Source organism: Varanus komodoensis, unplaced genomic scaffold, assembly GCF_004798865.1.
Source record: "Varanus komodoensis strain SLA01 unplaced genomic scaffold, ASM479886v1 scaffold11, whole genome shotgun sequence".
In the NCBI taxonomy this organism is placed as follows: Eukaryota; Metazoa; Chordata; class Lepidosauria; order Squamata; family Varanidae; genus Varanus; species Varanus komodoensis.
The window spans coordinates 31,709,987-31,728,928 of NW_025335317.1; the positions used below are offsets into that span (position 1 = coordinate 31,709,987).

General features: G+C 46.8%; 1 protein-coding gene across 2 annotated transcripts; it reads left to right on the forward strand.

Moving 5' to 3' along the window:
- The first annotated feature begins 10,360 nt into the window (after positions 1-10,360).
- Positions 10,361-18,216, forward strand: LOC123018099 (probable low-specificity L-threonine aldolase 2). 2 transcript variants are annotated; one of them, XR_006413715.1, is made up of 7 exons: positions 10,361-11,160; positions 11,797-11,880; positions 12,727-12,815; positions 14,112-14,297; positions 15,443-15,580; positions 16,197-16,466; positions 16,643-16,685. XR_006413715.1 is itself a non-coding variant. In XM_044419879.1 (7 exons), the coding sequence occupies exons 1-7, from the start codon at positions 10,395-10,397 to the stop codon at positions 16,945-16,947; spliced, it is 1,761 nt and encodes a 586-aa protein (XP_044275814.1). In that variant the 5' UTR covers positions 10,361-10,394; the 3' UTR covers positions 16,948-18,216. The 2 variants fall into 2 exon arrangements, 1 of the variants encoding a protein (XP_044275814.1); XM_044419879.1 differs by having other exon boundaries at positions 16,197-16,389; positions 16,643-18,216.
- The last annotated feature ends 726 nt before the right edge of the window (positions 18,217-18,942 follow it).

Genomic DNA, 18,942 nt, shown 5'->3' on the forward strand with positions numbered 1-18,942 from the left:
ACAGGAGGAAAGTTTGGCTTCCATCATTTTTCTTGTCAGAATTCTATTCCCAAGTTCATGGATTGCGAGGGAGGCCCTTTCCGGATGAAGCAAAAGGTTTATATACTCATATGCTCTGTTAGCAGCCAATTTCAGCCTGGGGATGCTGGCCCCTTCCCCTCAGAGTCCAAGAAGCAATTACACACTTCTTGAGAACAGAGAGGAACACTATCAACAAGAATGATGGGTGAACAGAAGGGTCCTGTGAGAGATTTGAGTATTCTTTGTCCTAAGGCTAACCCGGAGGAGGTATTTTTGGTTTGTGTACACAAGAATCATGACTGATATTCTGTTGTATTGCAAGCAATGCCACTGCAAGACAATAAATTTCTCTCACATACAATGTACTCTATCACACACACACAGTTCTTTCTCCTTCACAATGTGCTGCTGCTGCTTACGACACGAAGGAATAATTGCTCAAAGTACAATATAGTGCTTCATTTCCCAACATGTTTTTGGCAGTCATATACTGGTAGTGGGGAACTTTACGTACCTAACATTTGATGCTAATACCCAATTGCCAAATGTCACATTGGTACATCATTCAGTGCTGCATCTTTATTTTAAAAATTGTAGCCGAGGTCCCGATCAGCATGAGTGAGTAGAGGGTTTTCAAAGTCTTTCTGCCTATGCCCTTGCCCTCTCACCCTCCAGAGTTGCTGCTTGTTCTTGGAAGGAAATCTGCTATTTCTGCCAAAACCAAATATGCAAAACCCCCTTCCCTCTTGCTGTGGTCTTGTTACTCAGCTCCTTGCTCCAGGGCTATTGAAACTGCAGTGTAACAGTCAGAGTGTTGCCCTAGCGCCCCAGAGATCTGGGTTCTCTTCACCACTGAGGCATGAAGTTCACTTGATGAGTTTGGGACAGTCACCAACTCTAAGCCTGATCTACATTAATGAATCTTTGTGAGGATAAAATAGAGAGGAAAAACACCATGTAAACTGCTTTGTGTTCCTTGCAAGTGGAGAAAGAGCACGATATAAATATACTAATAGAAGACTAAACTTAACAAAAACACACCCAAACACCAGCAAACTATGCTTTTAACATAATGGTTGGATTCATACAACATAGCAAATAATCCCGTGCTGTTTCCATTGCGCATAGGTTCTTTCCCAAATTTACTGGTATTGTGGTTATCCTGGCAGTACCATTTCCATGCTCCCCAGTCTGCCCTCCCAGCCTCACCACACATCCTAGCAACCCCTATAAGTGAAATCCCTGTCCTTTCCCTATTCTTGCTTATTGACCACAGTAGCCTCCTCCTGATTGGTCCACTGCAGTCCTGAGGTGGATTCCCCCCTTCCCCCTCCTGTATATGTGAGTGTGTCTGTGGGACATCCCACAGAGCTTTTTATTAAATGAAAATAAACAGTCTTGCCATGAATCTATGATGTTTCCATGCCAACAATGCTACAGTGGAAATCCTGGGACCAGACACCTAGAGAAGTCACGGTGAAGAAGTGTGGAAACCATAGAACAGATTATTGATTCTCTCTGGTTTCAGAAAAAGAATCCTGCTATGCACTGACTCTGGACTAAGGATATGTGAAGAATTACTTCAAGGGTGGGAATCTGTCAGGTTCCTTGGACTTGGCTTCCTCGACTCCAGTCTGCTTTGCAATGGCCCTGAGTCTGAGTTCTGGCAAGCGTGCTGCGCATTCCTGGGGTGCTCACCAGAAAAGGAGCCCCATGCAACTGCTAGCAGTGCCCATATCTGTTTGGGCAGCTGCACCTGATGCAGAAGAAGGTTGCAAGTTGTGCAACTGGGGGTCTAAGAGTGTTTGCAGACTTCCTTTCCTCTAGGCTTGCTTGGAAGACCAGGCCAAACACAGGAGGAAACCTGTGAATGTTTGGAGGGGTGGATTCTGATAGGGATCTGGAGAACATAACAAACCTGAAACTGTAAGATTCCACCATGGCTTCTCATGTTGTGCAAACCCACCCAAAGAATAATTTCACCCCATGCTGGTTACCTCCACAGTTAGAGCCTTTTTACAGTGCTGAGACATCAGCTGCGTTCACCTGATACAAGCCACAGTAGATTTTTACCACTGCTGGTCTGTCATGCCATCCAAATCCCTTCATAGTATTTCAGCATGGTAGGTTTGGGCTTTAGAAACCATGCACCGAAACAACAGTCTGTTTTGTAGCTTCTCTGTATTGTCTGAACCAAAAAAGCACAATCTATCATGGTATGAAGGCAAAACCAGAGAGCTGCTTGGCAAGAGTGGCTTTTGCTACTCCTGCCAAGCAGCTGGCCAGAGAATGCCAATGACAATTGACATTTTGCATGCTTGTCAGAGACTTCCCTGTTCTGCCTGCTTCCTGCCCTAAATCTCTCTTTTGAGGTAGGAGAGGGCAATAAGCTGGGCAGCACTGCACCACTCAGCTGCTGCCCTGCTTGCCCCACTTTCTTGCTCCCACTTACCAGAGAAGCATCCCCAACCCAGCACCTATGGGGAAATCTCTCTGACAAGCAGGAATGAAAAGACAGGACAAGCACTGAGCCTCCTTCTCATGATTGCTCCTCACAAGAAAAGCGCTCAAGTGAAAGCCAGGTTGGAGACACCTTCTTGATGGAGATACCTTCAAGGAATGGGGCAAGGAGCAGAAAAAGCTCAGCAGTGCTGTCCCTGATTGAGTGCCCCGCTCCCACCTGATTCTCACCCCTCCGGTTTCTGCGTGTGTGGGCCTTCTTTCAGACAGATGAGCAGGAGGAATCATCTCATCACTCCTTTCCACAGTGCAACCCAGCTGGTTTCCTCCCTTTTTTGTCTGAGTGTGGATCAGGGACCACTCATCCTAAGCCACTGGAGCAGGAGGGGAAGGTGCTTCATCAGCTTCTTTGTCCTCTCCACAAGAGAGAGTGTTTGACACAGTTGTGATGATCTGGACTTATCTAGCAATCATGGCTGTCAAAAAGAAGAGCCTCATTCCTCCCTGTGGTGACTCCTGGGACACCTGGAGGACTGAAAGAAAAGGAGATAGTGGGAGGGTAGAGACGCATCACCCTGAACAGGATTGTCTGACTGCTAGGCTGAAGGAAAAAATGTGAGCCATGGTAAGTATGTAGGGTTGCTTGTTGTGACATGTGAACCTAACCATTGTTTTCTCACCATCAGCTTATATAGAGCTAATGCAGGACTCAGAATCATTTTTTAGGCATCAAGACCTTTGAAGTGTTTTGGCAGGCTTGCCTGTTTACATAATGGAACTTGCTCAAGGGGATCTCTGCCCAAGCCCTGGAAATGTGCTTAACATCTCTTCTTTCTGAAAGACAATGAGCTTCTCCATCCTCAATAAGGGTTTTGCAATTATAAGACTCTAATAGAAGTACAAGATGAGCATTTCCTTCTGTGGGGTGGGGTGAGAGAGAGCTTTGCATGTGTTCACTGTTTCCTTTAAAAATAAAAGCAATATTGATGTCCGCTTTGCATCTGACTAGGTATGGCTGTGTAGTTAGTGGCTAAAAATAAAAATAAAAATGAAGACAGCTCCCATCACACCAGAGAAGCACATCTGTCGTGCCCATGCACTTGAGTGCAGTGGGGCACCCAGCCTTAAGAACAAAGGGGCCACCTTGCTGGATCAGAAAAATCTGACTTGTTCAACATCCTGTTTCCAGTAGTGCTCAGCCAGATGGTTTTGAGAAAGCTTATACAAGACTAACAGCAACCCCTTTTTCTTTCTCCCACCTCTAGCACTGGTATTCAGAGGTACACTGTCCCTGAACACAGAGGTTTTGTTTACCTATAGCCACTGATAGATCTGTCCTCCCTGTCCACACCATATTGTCATGTCTTGTGAGCCCTACATTTTCTCCTAAAATGCAAGCAAGCAAACAAAAGACAGTGCATAACATGGCATTGCACGTTTGAGCAATTAAAAGAATGTAAATGAGAAGGAAAATACTGCATTGCAATCTGTCAGAAATTACATTATCAGTTCTACACAAGGAATGCCTGTGACATTTGTATAGCCATAATCTACATCCTATCTACAGTAGATATGATGATTCTATATGGGAGCTCTACTGAGTGCTTCCTGACACAAAATATTATACACTGCTCAGAAAGTGCAGTTTCTTCATCACAAAAGCAATACCTACACAAAAAATGTGCACTAAGCACTAGAGCACAGGAAGCACATGCACAGATGCACTCACTCACACGCACACACATTGTGCAGCATTCTAAACCAGAGGTGGGCAACTTATGCCCCTCCAGATGTTTTGAGGTACTGCTCCTATTGTGCCTCCACACTGGCTATGCTGGTTTGTGCTGATTAGAGCTGAAGTCCAAAATATCTGGAAGGCCAGACGCTTCCTACTCCTCTCTCCAAGGTGAGAAAAACTGAACTCGGCAATTCATCGTTTCTTCATTTTGTTTAGCAAAGCTTTTCCCCCACACTATGTAATGTATTTGTTACATGCTTTTAAACCTACCCTTTTCCCAACAAGCTCAAGGCAATGCACATGGTTCTTCATCCTTTCCATTTTATCCTCACACAGTCCTGAAAAGTAGGTCTGAGTAAATGTGCTCCCAAACAAGGGCTTTATGGTGCAAGAGGCTTGCCTCACTCTCTGAAGTTGATGGGGGCAGGAGCCAGATGTCATCATCTTCCACTCATGACCATGCTGTGTTTTCCCACCACTTCTATTTTTTCTCTTACCACAGAAACATCAGTTAATAAGGAAGAAATCTGTTAATAAGCACCTTGAAAGGCGGTCACTCATGCAACATCACCCAGCAAGTTTCACAACAGAGGACCAGTAAGACATAATGTAGTTCAGGCAATTAGACATGGCAATACTGGCCTTTCAAAAGTAAATCCAATGGAAGCTCCCCTGCCACTACTACAAAGTGGGCCCCCATTCTGGATTGGGACCATGCGGGAAAGGATTTTAAAAATTCAAACCCCAGGGCCCTGAACAGGATCACAGCACTGGCTATTTGTGAAAGAATAATCTTGTACTTGGGGCAAACCACATAATTAACATCTTGTGTGGTTTGTCCCTGAGACCGAACAAGCCAGAAGAAATATTGTAGGCTTGAAGTCCAGCGGTGACTTTGGCAAAAGGTGTGAGGAAGGACTGAAAATGGCCTACCAAAGCCTCTCACTGTGCTTCCAATCTAGCAAGGGCCCTCTGTCCCTCCTTCTGCTAATGTTATGAGTGAAAAGGCAGGCCCCATGAAGCCTCCTGTGCAGGTCTTTGGTGTCACCTTGTCTGCACAGGAAGGGCAGGAAGCAGCAATTAACCAGGCACCTTCATTTCCAATCCAAAGGGTGAGAGCAGGCCCTTGGAGAACCAGGCCTACAAGTTGCAGAAGCCTCCTGCTGTGCATGGGATGCACTTGGGATTTGGCAGACAGGCAAGAGCATGCTGCTTCCAGCCAGGTCAGCAAAACCTGCACAGAACTTTGCTCTTTCCCTTGTCTGGCATGTCCTGACTGGCGCACACACTTGGGCACTTTGTAGAAGGTTCTCTATGGAAATATTGTGCAACTTCTTCACAAGATTGCCCCTTCTTTGTCATGGCTGCTCCTCTCCCATGCCAAAGCCCCCACCCATCCCCTAGAACACTCCCTTTCCCTTGCTCCTTCTCTTTGCTGCCCTGGACCAACACTTGCTGTCTGCTGAAATCACCAGGAAAGAAGGCATGTTTGCAGGACAGGTATGCGGTGCAGCGCTGTGTTCCCAGGACCAAGCCCAGTAACGGGAAGTAGCTATTCTCAATGACAGTAAATCAGATTGGCAAGATTAGAGGCCTTTGCTGCCTAATCATGAGCCACTTGGGCAGGAGGACAACTTACTGGAACTGAAAGGAAATAAAAGCAATAAATAAAGCATGACTGTTAACATCTGGCCCTTGCCATGGGGTGCATGGTAGCATGGGTTGTTTATGGTTCATTTACTGACTTTATGGGGCTCCATAGCACAGGGGGCAAGAGCACAGTAACAGCAGAAAATAATCCTTTATGCCAAAGTGCATACGTATGCATGCGCTTGTGTGTGTGTGTGTGCACGTGCGCTTAAAGAGTGCAGACATATGTACAAAGGTCCAGATACACACATGTGAATAGTGTTAGTCCGAAGCTTTGGACAGCTTTCTACAGATACACAGGCAAACCTCGGCAGGCAGGGTAAGATTGCAGGCTGGACTCTTCCAAGCAGCACAAAGAGACAAATAACATTTGTTTGCATTGTGTTGATCTTGTAACAGTTCCAGACACCCTATAGAACTCAAGAAAAAGGCATCAGGGATCAACCACAATAAGGAGGTTTATGGAGAGCTCATAAAACGTATTTTCTGCAGCTGCACTGGGAGCCAAGGTCCACTGTGCTGTGGTTGGGCCAATCTTCTCAGCAGCACAGTTCCCATCTCTGACTTCCTTCCTGGCAGTATCAGGGTGGGTAAGCATTTTAAACATGTACACAAGCACGCATTTTTTGCACAGAATGGGCCAAAATAACCTCTCTCACCCAGAAATTAGGCAAGTCTGTGTATACTTTTCTTCATCTTTTGGCAGGCTGATAGAGCAAGAAGGCTATAGATGGGGAAGTTAGTATTTTCTGAAGGAGACTGGAGCAGACCAAAACCACTGAGCACACTGAAGCCTTTGGCCTACCCAAGTGTAGGCGACCTGGTGTTTCCAGATGTTTTAGATTACAGCTCCCATAAACCCCAACCAACATGGACAATGATCAGAGCTTATTGGAACTGTAGTCCAAAACATCTGAAGGACACCAGTTTGCTTACCCTAGCCTAAACTGGGTTTTTTTTTCCATTGTTATGTTATTCAGTAAAGTGTTACATGAGCTAATGGTGCCCCATTTTTAAATATCATTGTCACTGTACTACTAAAAGCAATAGATCTTCCTAAGAACAAAAGTTGAGCCTGAATGTGCGAGGAACAAAGAGCAGGGGCAGGGGCATATTTCTTCCCAGAAATGAAAATGTTCACAAAGATAAGGGTAACTCCATTTCGTCAAGACTATTGTGCAACGCTTCTTGGAATTTGCTAGGTTCCAGGCATGCCCAGCAAAAATTGAATAAGTTAGCCTGTACATCCAGTACCCAACCCAGGTTTATCCTCTTGTCAGTGATGATGGGCATAACAAGATATAAAGAGTGTTCACTGAGATTAACATATGGGGCAGCTGTGCATTTCCTTCAAGAAAGCTACCTCCCATGAATGTTCTCATGTGGAAGATATGAAGAGTGGAATTAATTAGTTTGTGTGATAAAATCATCTGCATATAGCTGAGCATTTTATTATACTTTAAATTTGATTTATTTCAAATAAGATTTTTGGAAGCTGTAGCAAATCAGAACTGGGAACTAGGGCTTGCATGTTTTGGAGTGCAAACCAAAACAGGCCATAGGATTGCAACAGAAGCCCAATATATACTGGTGGGACACCAGATAAGCCACTGCTGTGATGAATATGCCAGTGGGATGACTAAAATGGGGTAGACTCACAGGATGGAAATGGATAACAACAGGGAAGAAACACATTTACATGAAATCCTGTACCTCTTAATCCACAATGCAATTTTGCACCAATCCTAGGCCTGACACAAGATAATTCCCCCCTTTAAGCTCAGTGGGAAGGGGGAATTAAAATTAATCACTCTAAAATTAACAACCTGCTCCACCCATATCACAAAGGTGCAATGGGTGGGGGGAAGCTTTTAAAGTGATACATAGGAAATTTGAATTTTATTTTATCATAAGCTGGATATACTACTTTATATAAAGCTAGTAAGACAGGCAGAAAGAGACTGAGACCTGGTTCTTTCCACACAATAGCCCATCCATGGGTTACCTTCAAAGAGCTGCAGCACTCTCTATTCCCTGACCAGGGAGTGCCATGGCACAACAATCCACAGCAACCACCAGTCAGGGCTCTTATATTCGTAATGGTGACTGGCACATGCAGCAGCTCCTTGAGTATAAATTAACCCATGATGAAGCTTGCATTGTGTAAACAGCTCCAGGGAGAGGCAGATTACCATTCTGTCTCATACAAGGGAACTGTCTACTTCTGGGGTATCTGGGCAGGAATGAACCAAGAAGACAGAACGATGTATTTCTATTACCTATGCAAGCATTGATACCCCTGTTTTGTCATCTCAAAAGTAGTGGCTTACAAAATATAAAAACAGGCATTAAAATTTAAATCTCGATTACAAGACTAAATGCACTTTCAGAAAATACTAACAGAGAATTAATAAATCAAATTAAGCAACTACACAATTTTTTGTTTAAACAGAAACCCCTTCAGTTACTGGGAAAACATCAGAGGAAGATCACGTAATCTCTTGGGGGCAGGGTGTCCAAATACAAGGAACAAGGAGGTTGTGATTCTTCTTATTCCTTCCCAATTATGAAACTTGAACCAAATGAGGCTATGAGAAACACCACATAAACTGTTTTAAACCCGGCTTGCCAAAGAAGTGGTTGTTTTGAAGCGCTGGGGAGAGTGCCTTACCATTTAACCAGCCATCGTCAGTGCCAGGAGTTGGCACCACTGGGCAGTTGCCAAGATCCCTGCACTTGAGGAGCATCTCTCAGGACCTGAGGAGTGTTCACCAGGGCCAGCTCTTGCTCAGCTCCTGTGAAGGTGCAGCAGTCTCTGTGGCATTTCAGCCTCATTGGGCAGAAAGCCCCAGAGGTCTGTGTTATGCATAGCACAGCGATTGCTACCAACTCTTTCTCAGGGAGTAGGTTGCACAGGGAAGTTCCTGCTGTCTTCCTACCAAAATGGATGGTTGATGAAAGGTGGTGCAAGGAATAAGAGCAGCTGTCCCCAGTCACTTGCCTGCCCTTTCAGTCTGCGGTATTCAGTGGGCTCACCACAGCACCCAGGGGATCAACACAGGTGTGTGTACTAGTGAGCGAGAGAAGAGGATGGTTGCTTCTGCCTTTCTAGACAGCTGAAAGCAGGACTGCCCAAAATGTTAATCACAGAAGGCAACAATTAGCGCTGTCTTGCACACCCTTTCTCTGGGTAGCATGGCAGGGAAGACCGGACCCTGTGGCTCCAGCTGGAGAGGGAAAGCACAAGCATTGAGTCCAGTGCCCAATCCCTTTCTCCAGAGCACCCAAAAAGAAAGTCCAGCCATTACAGTGGGCAAAAGTGGCTCCTTCTTATGCAAAAGGCAGCTGCTTCATTCCCCTTTTGCTCCATTTGTGCATTTGCCAGTCTGTGCTGGCTAGAGGGGGGAGGAGGGAGGGATGTGCTCATTCATTCTGGGATGCTGTGCCCAACCCTCTTCGCCATACCACCCAAAGGCAGTCTTCTGGAGAGGGTGGAAGAGCAGCAGCCATTCGATAACACTGCCCGGCACAGGGGGGCAGGGAGAGGTATTCTTGTGCCCAAGCCCTTTATTTGTGAGCAGTCCAGAAGACAGGAATGGGCAGAGAAGGGTTGTAAAGCGCAGCTGTTGGTGTTCCCATTCCTTATTACTTTGGCCTTCCAGGAAACTCAACTGGCTCGCCCCCTCTCTCTTTGGGTGGCCCAGTGTGGAGGCTTAGGTCCAGCAAGCCTCCCTAAGCAAGAATGCAGGGGAGAAGAAACTATGCAAGCCTCTGCTTGCTCGTCCCCGTCCTTCTCTGGGGAACGTGGCAGGTGGGGCTTGGCTCACCAGTCCCAATCCCTACCGCCTAGGCCAGTCTTCTGCAACCTGGTGTTCTCCATATATGCTGCATTGCAACACCTGGCGTCCAGCAGCCCCCTCTGCGGAAAGTTGAAGCTCAGCGTACAGGACAGCACCAGGCTGGGGAAGGGTGACCTGGACGGAGAGCAGAGGTGAGGGAGAGAATGAGGCTGCCGCATCCGCATCCCGCAGCCCCTTTCGCTGTGCCCAGTCCTCCCTGCTGTGTCGTCCAGTGAGAAGAGAACGCAAGCGAGTGAACAGAGGCGACACACAAAGCTTCCGTTCTTTATCTCGTTAATCCTTACGCACGCCACCCAGAGAAAACAAGAGAGAAAACAAACTTTTATCCTCTTGCAACCAACCCTCTCCCCAGAGATGGAGACATGACGCTGAGGGTTAGGCTGAGAGTGGAGGAAGAGGAGGAACCAGCAAAGGCTTTTAACCCTCACTCCCAAATCCGAGCAGCCCCTGCACGGGCGCCTTTTTCATAAATATAGCTTTTAATTTAAGTGCACACCAAAACTACAATTCCCAAAAGGCTCTGATGCAAGGCGGAGAGATCGCGGTGCGCCGTAGCATGCTGGGAACCGTAGTCTACCGCCCCTTTAGAGAAAGAACGTGGCGATCGATCTGCGTGGGCTCGGTCCAGTCGGAGGCAGGACGTAGCGGGGCTGGGACAAGTGGCGATGTGGCCGCTGCTGGCGCTAAGGAGGATGGTGGGCAAAGACTTCGGGCGCGGTGGTCGTGTCGTCTGCCAGCTCCCTCACGCCCCTCTGTGTGCTTCTAGAGTGTACAGGGCTGAGGCTGCCGCCGCCAGCCATAGTGGAAAAGCTCACGCGACGACCAGCTGCAAGGCTGATGGCCGTGGACTGATCAAAAACTCCAGTCGGCCGAAGCTCTGGTACAGACTGCAAGGGGCTGTCCTTTCTCAGCCTTCATATGGGTGGCAAGGCGTGGGTACTACCACCCCGGATGTCTCTGGGCATGATTGCTACTGCCAGAGATGTAAAGCCAGCTTGGTCCAGTGCAAGCCCTGGTATCCAGTCCAGTGTTGGCACCAGGTTTTTGGTGCCTTTTTGAGTCATCTGTGGCATAAGAAGAAGACTTTGCACAGCAGTGTAGTCCATCCAAGATCAAAATGCCAGCACCTTTGTGCCAAGCCCTGGCAAGCCTTGTTCTTGAGAATGCAATCAGGGAGATACAGCCGTCTTGTTGCCAGCCCACCCTGTCATACCATTTTGCCCTGGTGGTCCTGGCAAGTAGCTTCCCTTGCCCCTACAACCAGGGTTGGCACTCGCAGTTACCAGGCAACAAGTCACCCAGCAGGGATCAAGTGCCACGTAGTGGATCTGCGCAGTGACACGGTGACTCGGCCCAGCCCCAAGATGAGGCAAGCCATGGCTCAGGCAGAGGTGGGTGACGATGACTACGGGGAGGACCCCACAGTCAATGGTGAGTCTGGGAGACAGGATGAGTAGGCCAAGGGCCAACAGCACTCTAGCCCCATCTTGTCCCCAGTCCAGCACTCAAAAGCAGGGCCACTCTGAATATCAGAGACTGTCTATGGGAGCACCTATTCAAGGACTGCATTATAACTGGAAGTGAAGGGCAATTCAGAATAGCTTATAGAAAGGCAGAATATGCATTACTGATGATGGTGGTGGTGGTGATGGTGATTATAGCATGCAGCAGTTCTTTTTATAAAGGAGCAGTGTGCTGGCTGGTTGACCTCTCTGGGAAAGGATTCCCTCAAGATCCAGTGGTGACGCAAACCCTACAACTCCCCCGCCCCCATTTTATGAACTGAAAGTCTGGAACCTAGGGAATTAGTTTCTCTCCATGATTACGTCACTTACATTACTGTTTGAAAGATGGGTAATGTAAATTAAACCCACTGATAAAATGAGGAGAGTAGGCCCTCTGATAGGAGCTAGGCCATTAGTTTAGCCAGAGATTCCTCAGGAAGCTGGAGGAGGAGGAGGCCTTAAAGGCCCAGTACTACTAATTCTATAAACAGGCCCACGTCTGTGATCTTACCACCCTGTACAAACCATCTGAAAACATGGGCTTTCTTTTGCTACCCTGCAGAGCTGCAGAGAGTAGTGGCTGACCTGCTTGGAATGGAGGAGGCTTTGTTTGTCCCCACCGCCACCATGGCCAACCTCATTGCTGGTGAGTCTTGCAAGAAGCAGCCAATGTGGCTGGGCTGCAGCAGAGAGGGAGAACAGTGCCTTAAAATGGGAATGGTGCCCATTCCATATTAATATTCAACTATATTGAGGGTATGCAACCTCAGTGGGCCAAATCTGACCTGCCTTGGGAACCCAGTCTGGCCCTCTACAGCCTGCAAGGGCCTTACACTCTTTCCCTACCAACAATTGTTTGGTTGTTTCCTGGCTTGTGTGTGTTCTTGCTCCTTTTGCAAGGAGCTGAAATGCTACTCCTAAGGTTTCGTTACTGACAGTAAAAGCTGTAAACTACAATATGCTGGTATTTTTGGTGCTTTGGTTTCAGCTACCCCTGGATTGCCCCGCCCCCCCACTCCCTGAGAGTTTCTCCAGAATTGAATTCAGCCTTCAGGGTGAAAGTGGTGCATCACCCCTGAGGTGTACTGGGCCATCTGTGCACATGGCACTGCATAATTACAAATGCACAGGTCTGTCACAAGGCACTTACTCCCGTCTTAGAATCACCAGGCAAAGCACTTTGGTAATGGGACAGTCTACAAAAGTTCTAACTAAATAAAGAATAAATTTGCCAGTAGTATGAGAGCTCTTAGCTGCTTCTAAAAGATACTGGCAAGACTACAATAAGCAGGACCGGATGTTCCAGTGCAGGCATTGTCCAATAGTGACGAAAGTGGTGGCCTCCAGGGAGCAACCGTGTGCTGAGGAGAGGATCACAACAGGGTCATATTCATGTTGTATTTCCCCTGCTCTCTGCCCCTTGCCCCTTCTCCACCCCCTCTAAAGACTCGCCCATTCTCATAGCTGTCCTCTTCCTCTTCTTTTTCCACAGTCATGTGCCACTGTCAGAGGCGAGGTGCGCAGGTCTTGCTGGGGAGAGAGGCCCACATTCATGTTTTTGAGCATGGAGGGGTAGCACAAGTAAGTGGTGCTGGAAGAGACACAGCAGCGCTAGCCATCTCATTTCTTGGTTCTGCCTTCTCTTGGCACACAAACCTGGTATATCCTGGGTGTGTTTTTGCAGCTGGAACATAATCAGGTCCAAGACTGGCTAATGTGGGAAGTAATTCTTGTACAGAACTCATTAAAAGCGCATTTGAACTTCGCTCTTGCTTTATATATGTCACATATAAAAATGCCCCTAATGCAGGAGAGAATTCAAAAGAACAATGAACATATATCCCGGTCAATGAAAATTTTATATCCAGATTAGGAATGCATGTATACATTCAATGATAAGACTGCCTAAATGCTTGGACAGTGAATATAATTTATTTGTTGTTAGATGTATTTTATTTATTAGGTTTATATCCCGCTTTTTTCTTACCAAGTGGCTTACATCAGTCTCCTGCTCTCCATCTTATTCCCACAACAACCCTGTGAGGTAGGTTGGGCTGAGAGTCTGTGGCTGGCCCAAAGCCACCCAGTTGGCTGAATGCGGACTAGAACCCAGGTTGCTTGAGTCGCAGTCTCACGCTCGTAACTATTACACCTCAGTGGCTTTCCATGGTATCTCTTTTTTGACCTCGAGCTTAGGCCTGAGTGTCCCTGAGAGAGAGAGAGACAGGGAGAGATCTGGACTGACTGGAATGATTCAGGAGAATCTAAAAGCTAGTACTGATGATTATGTCAGGTCTAAAATCTTTTGCCCAACTAGCACTTGGAAAAGTTGCTGAATGAGGAACCAAATTAAGTTCTCTCAAGAGGCATATTTGGAGTGGGTTATGGTAAAGACCATGTACTACTGGCAGCTGCCAAAACAAATGATGTCACAGTTTTGCAAAGGGTCTTAAGGCAACCTGGTTTTCTAAGGCTTTCTCTAAATTTAGATTGGAGTGAGCTGGGAAAGAAACCTGGTATTGTGGGGCCCTCTAGTGGCTCTAAATTCAACCCTCATTCTCTTGTCCTTGCATGAGCATTTATACATCCAAAGCCAAACTAACAGCTTCTCAACACCTGAGAAAATGGGTCCATTGATGATAAAACCAGCAAGGGAATTTTTGGTTTTGGAAGTTCAGGTCCCATCATTGGCACTACAGCCATGGGTCACAGCTCACAGAGGGAAGTCACACACTTGCCCATGGCCCTGCATACAGAACCTCATTTTCCTCAGATGTGCAGTAACACTGAAAACCAAATGTTGCATTTAATACCAGTAGAAGCAAAGTATTCTGCCAACATGAGTAGTTTATCATCCACCCATTTTGTTCTGAAAAGGTGGCTGGAGTCCATTCAGAGACCTTGCAAGACCTGCCTGATGGGACCATGAGTCTGGAAGAACTGGAGAATAAGATCCATCAGGCCCACAGAAGTCAGTACCACCCACGCCCAGAGCTCATCTGCCTTGAGAATACGCACTGCTCAGCCGGGGGACGGGTACTCCCCCTTCACTACCTGAAGGAAGTGAGCATCATCAGCCAGTCCCCACCCAACCAACTCTTTTGGAAGATTCATCGCATTTCCTAGCTAGATGAGTATCTTTGTCACTGGGGCAATTCAGAGAAGCAGTAGCAGCAGGTGTGAACTGAAACAAAATATTGCAAAATATTCTTATCCCCTGCAGGGTATATTTATGTACAGTGAAAAGAGAGGGTACTTCCCCACCAACCACAATTCTACCTCCAAGAAGCCAGGAGTCGGCAAATTTGGGTAGTCCAGAAACTCTGGGCTGCTTTCCTGCTACTGCACCATGGCAAAAATATGGTTGTTTGCCCCTGAAATTCAGCAGCAAAGTGCCATGGAGACTCAGAAAGACCAGATTTAACTTGAAAGTGGGATTTTATAGTATTGTTTTTATGTACTGTTGTAGCCTACTCAGTTTTGACTATGGGGAGGTATAGAAATGAATACGGCAACGATATGGAGTCTCTGCAGCAATTTGCTGCTGAATTGGTACCTATTCTTTGGCCTCTGCACCAGAAAATTTTAGTAGTGTGGGTGATGGCAGGAGTGTCGGGGGCCACACTCGAGGTCATGAGGCTACATGTTGCCCCTGCCTGCCATATCATTATCATTGCATTGCATTAATATAGGCTGTTGAGGGATTTGTTCTCTTTTCCATGCAACTGACTTTAATATTATTTGATAGTCTCTGAAATCTTGTCAGGCTATTTTATGTGGTTCATGGAGCAACAGCATAATTTTGTTTCATTTCATGTACAAATTTATACTCGTGTATTCTGAAGATGTCCCCAAATGTGTAATCACTTTATTTTTGTGAGCTGCTCTTCTGCTTCCAAACTGACAGGCACTCAGCCAAATATGTTTGCATGGGCATTGAGCAACCCAAAAAGCAATTATAAAAATAAACAAAAGATCCTCTAGGTGGGCTCAATATTATTAAGCAGCTTTCTGGCTGGACCTATTGTCTGCTTTTTTAATTAAAGCCTGCCTCCCAGCTGCAAGCCAAATTGCTTTTAACTTTCTTTAGAACTTGTGCCGCCCTTTGCTACCTAGCATTAGAATGATCGTAAGAAAAGCCAGGAGGCCTTGAGTAACATGCTTTGCAACTCTTGTAAGGTGCTGAGTGAGTTCCATTCTCTACACAGGTGCGGCACCTCGCGCAGCAATATGGGTTGCGGATACACATGGATGGTGCTCGAATGCTTAACGCCGCAGTGGCTCTGGGAGTACGGCCAGCTCAGATCTCCCAGCACTGTGATTCCATCTCCTTGTGCTTCTCTAAGGTGGGGAAAGGCAATACTGGGATTCTCAGAATGGTGGGTTGCAGAAATAGTATGAGCATAGCGCCCATGAAGCTTGCGGAGCTATAATCTGTGTCAATACGCGGGCTGCTTTTGCCAGACATACGCAGAAGTGGGAGCTTTGCCAGGCTCCTCTTAATGGAGCTGAGGGCTCCTGCAGTTGCTTACAGAGCAGCTTCTCAGCATGATAGGCCAGGGGTGCAGAACCCCAGGCCTCATGTCCCAGCCCACCTTTCAGCAATTCCACCGATGGCCATGACCCCTTCCTCTGGCTGCACCTCATTTTTCCAAGCCACTAGGCCTTTGGTGGTTTCATGGCTTTTGTGCAGTTTTCTCGAAGACTTTATTACTGGTAGTAAGAGCTTTAAGCTGTAATATGATGGTGTCCTTAATAACTTTGGCCTTGTCCCTTTTGGCGTCAGTCCATCCCAACACTGGAATGTAGGGTTTCTCCTAAGCAGAATTCAGCCCTTGGGCTGAAAAAGATTCTTCATCCCTACCATAGGCAGTGGGGAGGGGGGGATGAGGAGGCTGGGGTGAGGGTTCTCTAGTGCCTGCCTGTGTGGCCCCAGTTTCTCATCTGCATTTCGTTCCACAGGGTGTGGGTGCACCAGCCGGGGCAATCCTGGCCGGAGGCAAAGAGCTGGTGACTGAAGCCTGGCGTGTGCGGAAGCTCCTTGGAGGAGGGATGCGTCAGGCAGGGATTCTGGGCGCAGCTGCCCTGGTTGGATTGAGCCATGTGGAGGAAACACTAAAAAGGGATCACAGCAATGCCAGGCGCTTTGCTCAAGGTGCCTGTTCTGGGTGAAGATGGGGGAATGTATTTCAACCACTCCTTCATAGACAAAGTGTACTGCCTTAATCAAAGGTAGACTCCTTGTGCTGGATTGGGGTCCCCTTACAATCTGCGGACCATTTTTGCTCCCCACCCGCAGGAAAAACCCTCCCAATCTCCCCACTTGTCCTGTGATGGAACACTATCATGTTTCTGGTGGTGGGGAGATTGTGCTTGCCCTTTCCAACCCCAAGCATTTTCACTTTCAGGTGCCTGCACTTTTGGTTCTCCCCTCTGTTCCATAAACCCATCCGCTGTGGAGACCAACATTGTCCTGGCGACAGTAGCGCCCTGCCTGGCGCCTGCCAAGTTGTGTGAGCTCCTGGAGGCCGTGAGTGCAGAGGAGGTTGCTGCCACTGGGCAGGCAGTCAGTGTGCGGCTCTTCCCATGGGGCAAGCAGAGCCTACGTGCCGTCTGGCACCGTGATGTCTCCGCTCTCGACACACAACTGGCTGAGAACAAGTTGCGATTCGTCCTAGACAAGTGTCAGCAGCATCGCACCAGCGTACCCTGAAGCCAGACAGCAGGCCAAAAGCTAAGCTGGCGTTTGGTGTGTGTCACCGTAGAGTAAGCCCAGGATATAAATCTGTGATGGGTTGGTACAGCCTATTGCAAGTGGAGAGTAAAGCCCACCCATGGGAGAGGTGAGCAGTTTGCAGTGCTAGAGGGACTAGAATTGTAGCAGCACTCCAGACGCCGTGCAGGCTGTAGCCATGCAGGAAGAGAGTGGCTGTACTCTTTGGAGCTCCTTAGCCTCTTCTGGATACACTCACTCCTCACACACATATACGTAATTGCTTCTGAGATTTTGATATTGGATCTACTTTCCCTGAAATGTTCTTTAAACAATGTCTTTTTGCCGTGGGAACTTGAGAGGTTTTATTGTACTGATAACTGTAAAGTAGTCAAAGTCTATTTACTTCATTCACTGTAATTCTCTCTCACGCCAACTTTGTGGGAATGATTTGGGTCACCTGGTAAGGCACATTAAGCAGGCTAGAGCAGAAAGTGGAACGAAAAGAACACCCATGGACAAACCCAGGTGTGCAAGTGGCAATTAAGTCTTTAACAACTCAGGCTTGATAATCTACTGGTTCCTAAAGAAAGTGCAATCATTTGAACTTTACTTGTAGCATTCCCACAGTGAATAGAATCTCAGAGTTGGATTTGGAGAAATGTCCTAGTGCAGAGACTATGTTACCTGCCGTATCTAAGCTGGACTCCTGCTCAAATGTTTTAGTTCCTGGAGTGAGAGTTTGCAGGAGAATTTAGCATCCTCAGATACAGAAAAGACTTCACCAAATGGCAAGATTGTTTTTCTTGCAGCTCACTGTGAACTGTTCAGACAGTCATATCAGTCTTGGGATATTTTGCCGAAACTACCAAACAAATCATAGAATCATGGAATAGCAAAGTTAGAAGGGGCCAAGGAGGCCAGCAAGTCTAACCTGTTGCTCTTGCAGGACACAAATTTACACCATGCCACAGATGGCTGTCCAGTCTCTTTTAGAATGTCTCTAGTGTGGGAGAGCCCACAGCCTCTCCAGGCAACTGGTTCCACAGTCATATTGCTCTAACAGTTAGGAATTTTTTCCTTATATCTAGCATGAATCTGCTTTGTTGCAATCTGAGCTGATTATTCCATGTCCCACACTCTGGTATCAGCAGGAAAAGATCTTGCACTTCCTCTTTGTGTCAGCCTTTCAGGAACTTATGAAGTGCTATCATGTCTACCCTTGGTTGTCTCTTCTCAAGGCTGAACATGCCCAGTTCTCTCCGTTCTCAATAAATCCATGTTTGCTTTTATTAATCACTGTATTTTCTTTGAGGTGCTTGCAGACTGATTTTTAAATAATTTACTCCAGAATTTTTCTCAGGATTGATGACAGACTAACTGGTCTGTAGTTCCCAGGTTCATCTTTTTTCCCTTTTTGGAAGATGGGGAAAACTTAGCCCTTCTCCAGGCAGCTGGCACTTCTCCTGTTTTCCAGGATTTATCAAACATATTAGACAGTAGTTCTGAGACTTCCTTTGCTAGCTGTTTTATGACTCTGGGATGGAATTTATTGGGCCCTGGAGATCTGAACATGTTTATTCCATTTAGATATTCCTTAACCTCGAGCGAAATACATTCACTCAACCCTCCTTTATGATATTTACCAGAAGTATTTGGAAAACGGTGAAGGTTCAGGGGGAAAAAAAATGCTTTTTTTTGTTATGGGGGGGGGGGGTGGGGGATACAAAAGCCAAATGGGCTAAGTCAGTGAATAGCAAGCAAGTTAATATGCCAAATGCTAGCAAGAATGTACAAAGGGAATTATTTTTCTAATCTGCAAATTAATCATGTCACTTTGTAATCAAGTCCCTTTGCAAATTACCTCCAAGCGGGCTAGTGAGGGCCAAGAAGAACTGTGACTCTCTCCCTGGACCAACTTCTATAAGTCTAATCCCACTGCAGCCTGAAGATGTGAACAAGACCTTTGTGTCTGTGCAGCCCCCCAAATGCTCT

Excerpts from the sequence above, each read along its gene's own strand:
- LOC123018099 (XM_044419879.1), top strand. The coding sequence starts at position 10,395 with ATGTGGCCGCTGCTGGCGCTAAGGAGGATGGTGGGCAAAGACTTCGGG. Across the intron at positions 12,816-14,111 it reads AGCATGGAGGGGTAGCACAA|GTGGCTGGAGTCCATTCAGA; the intron begins GTAAGTGGTGCT and ends TGTTCTGAAAAG. Across the intron at positions 14,298-15,442 it reads CCCTTCACTACCTGAAGGAA|GTGCGGCACCTCGCGCAGCA; the intron begins GTGAGCATCATC and ends TTCTCTACACAG.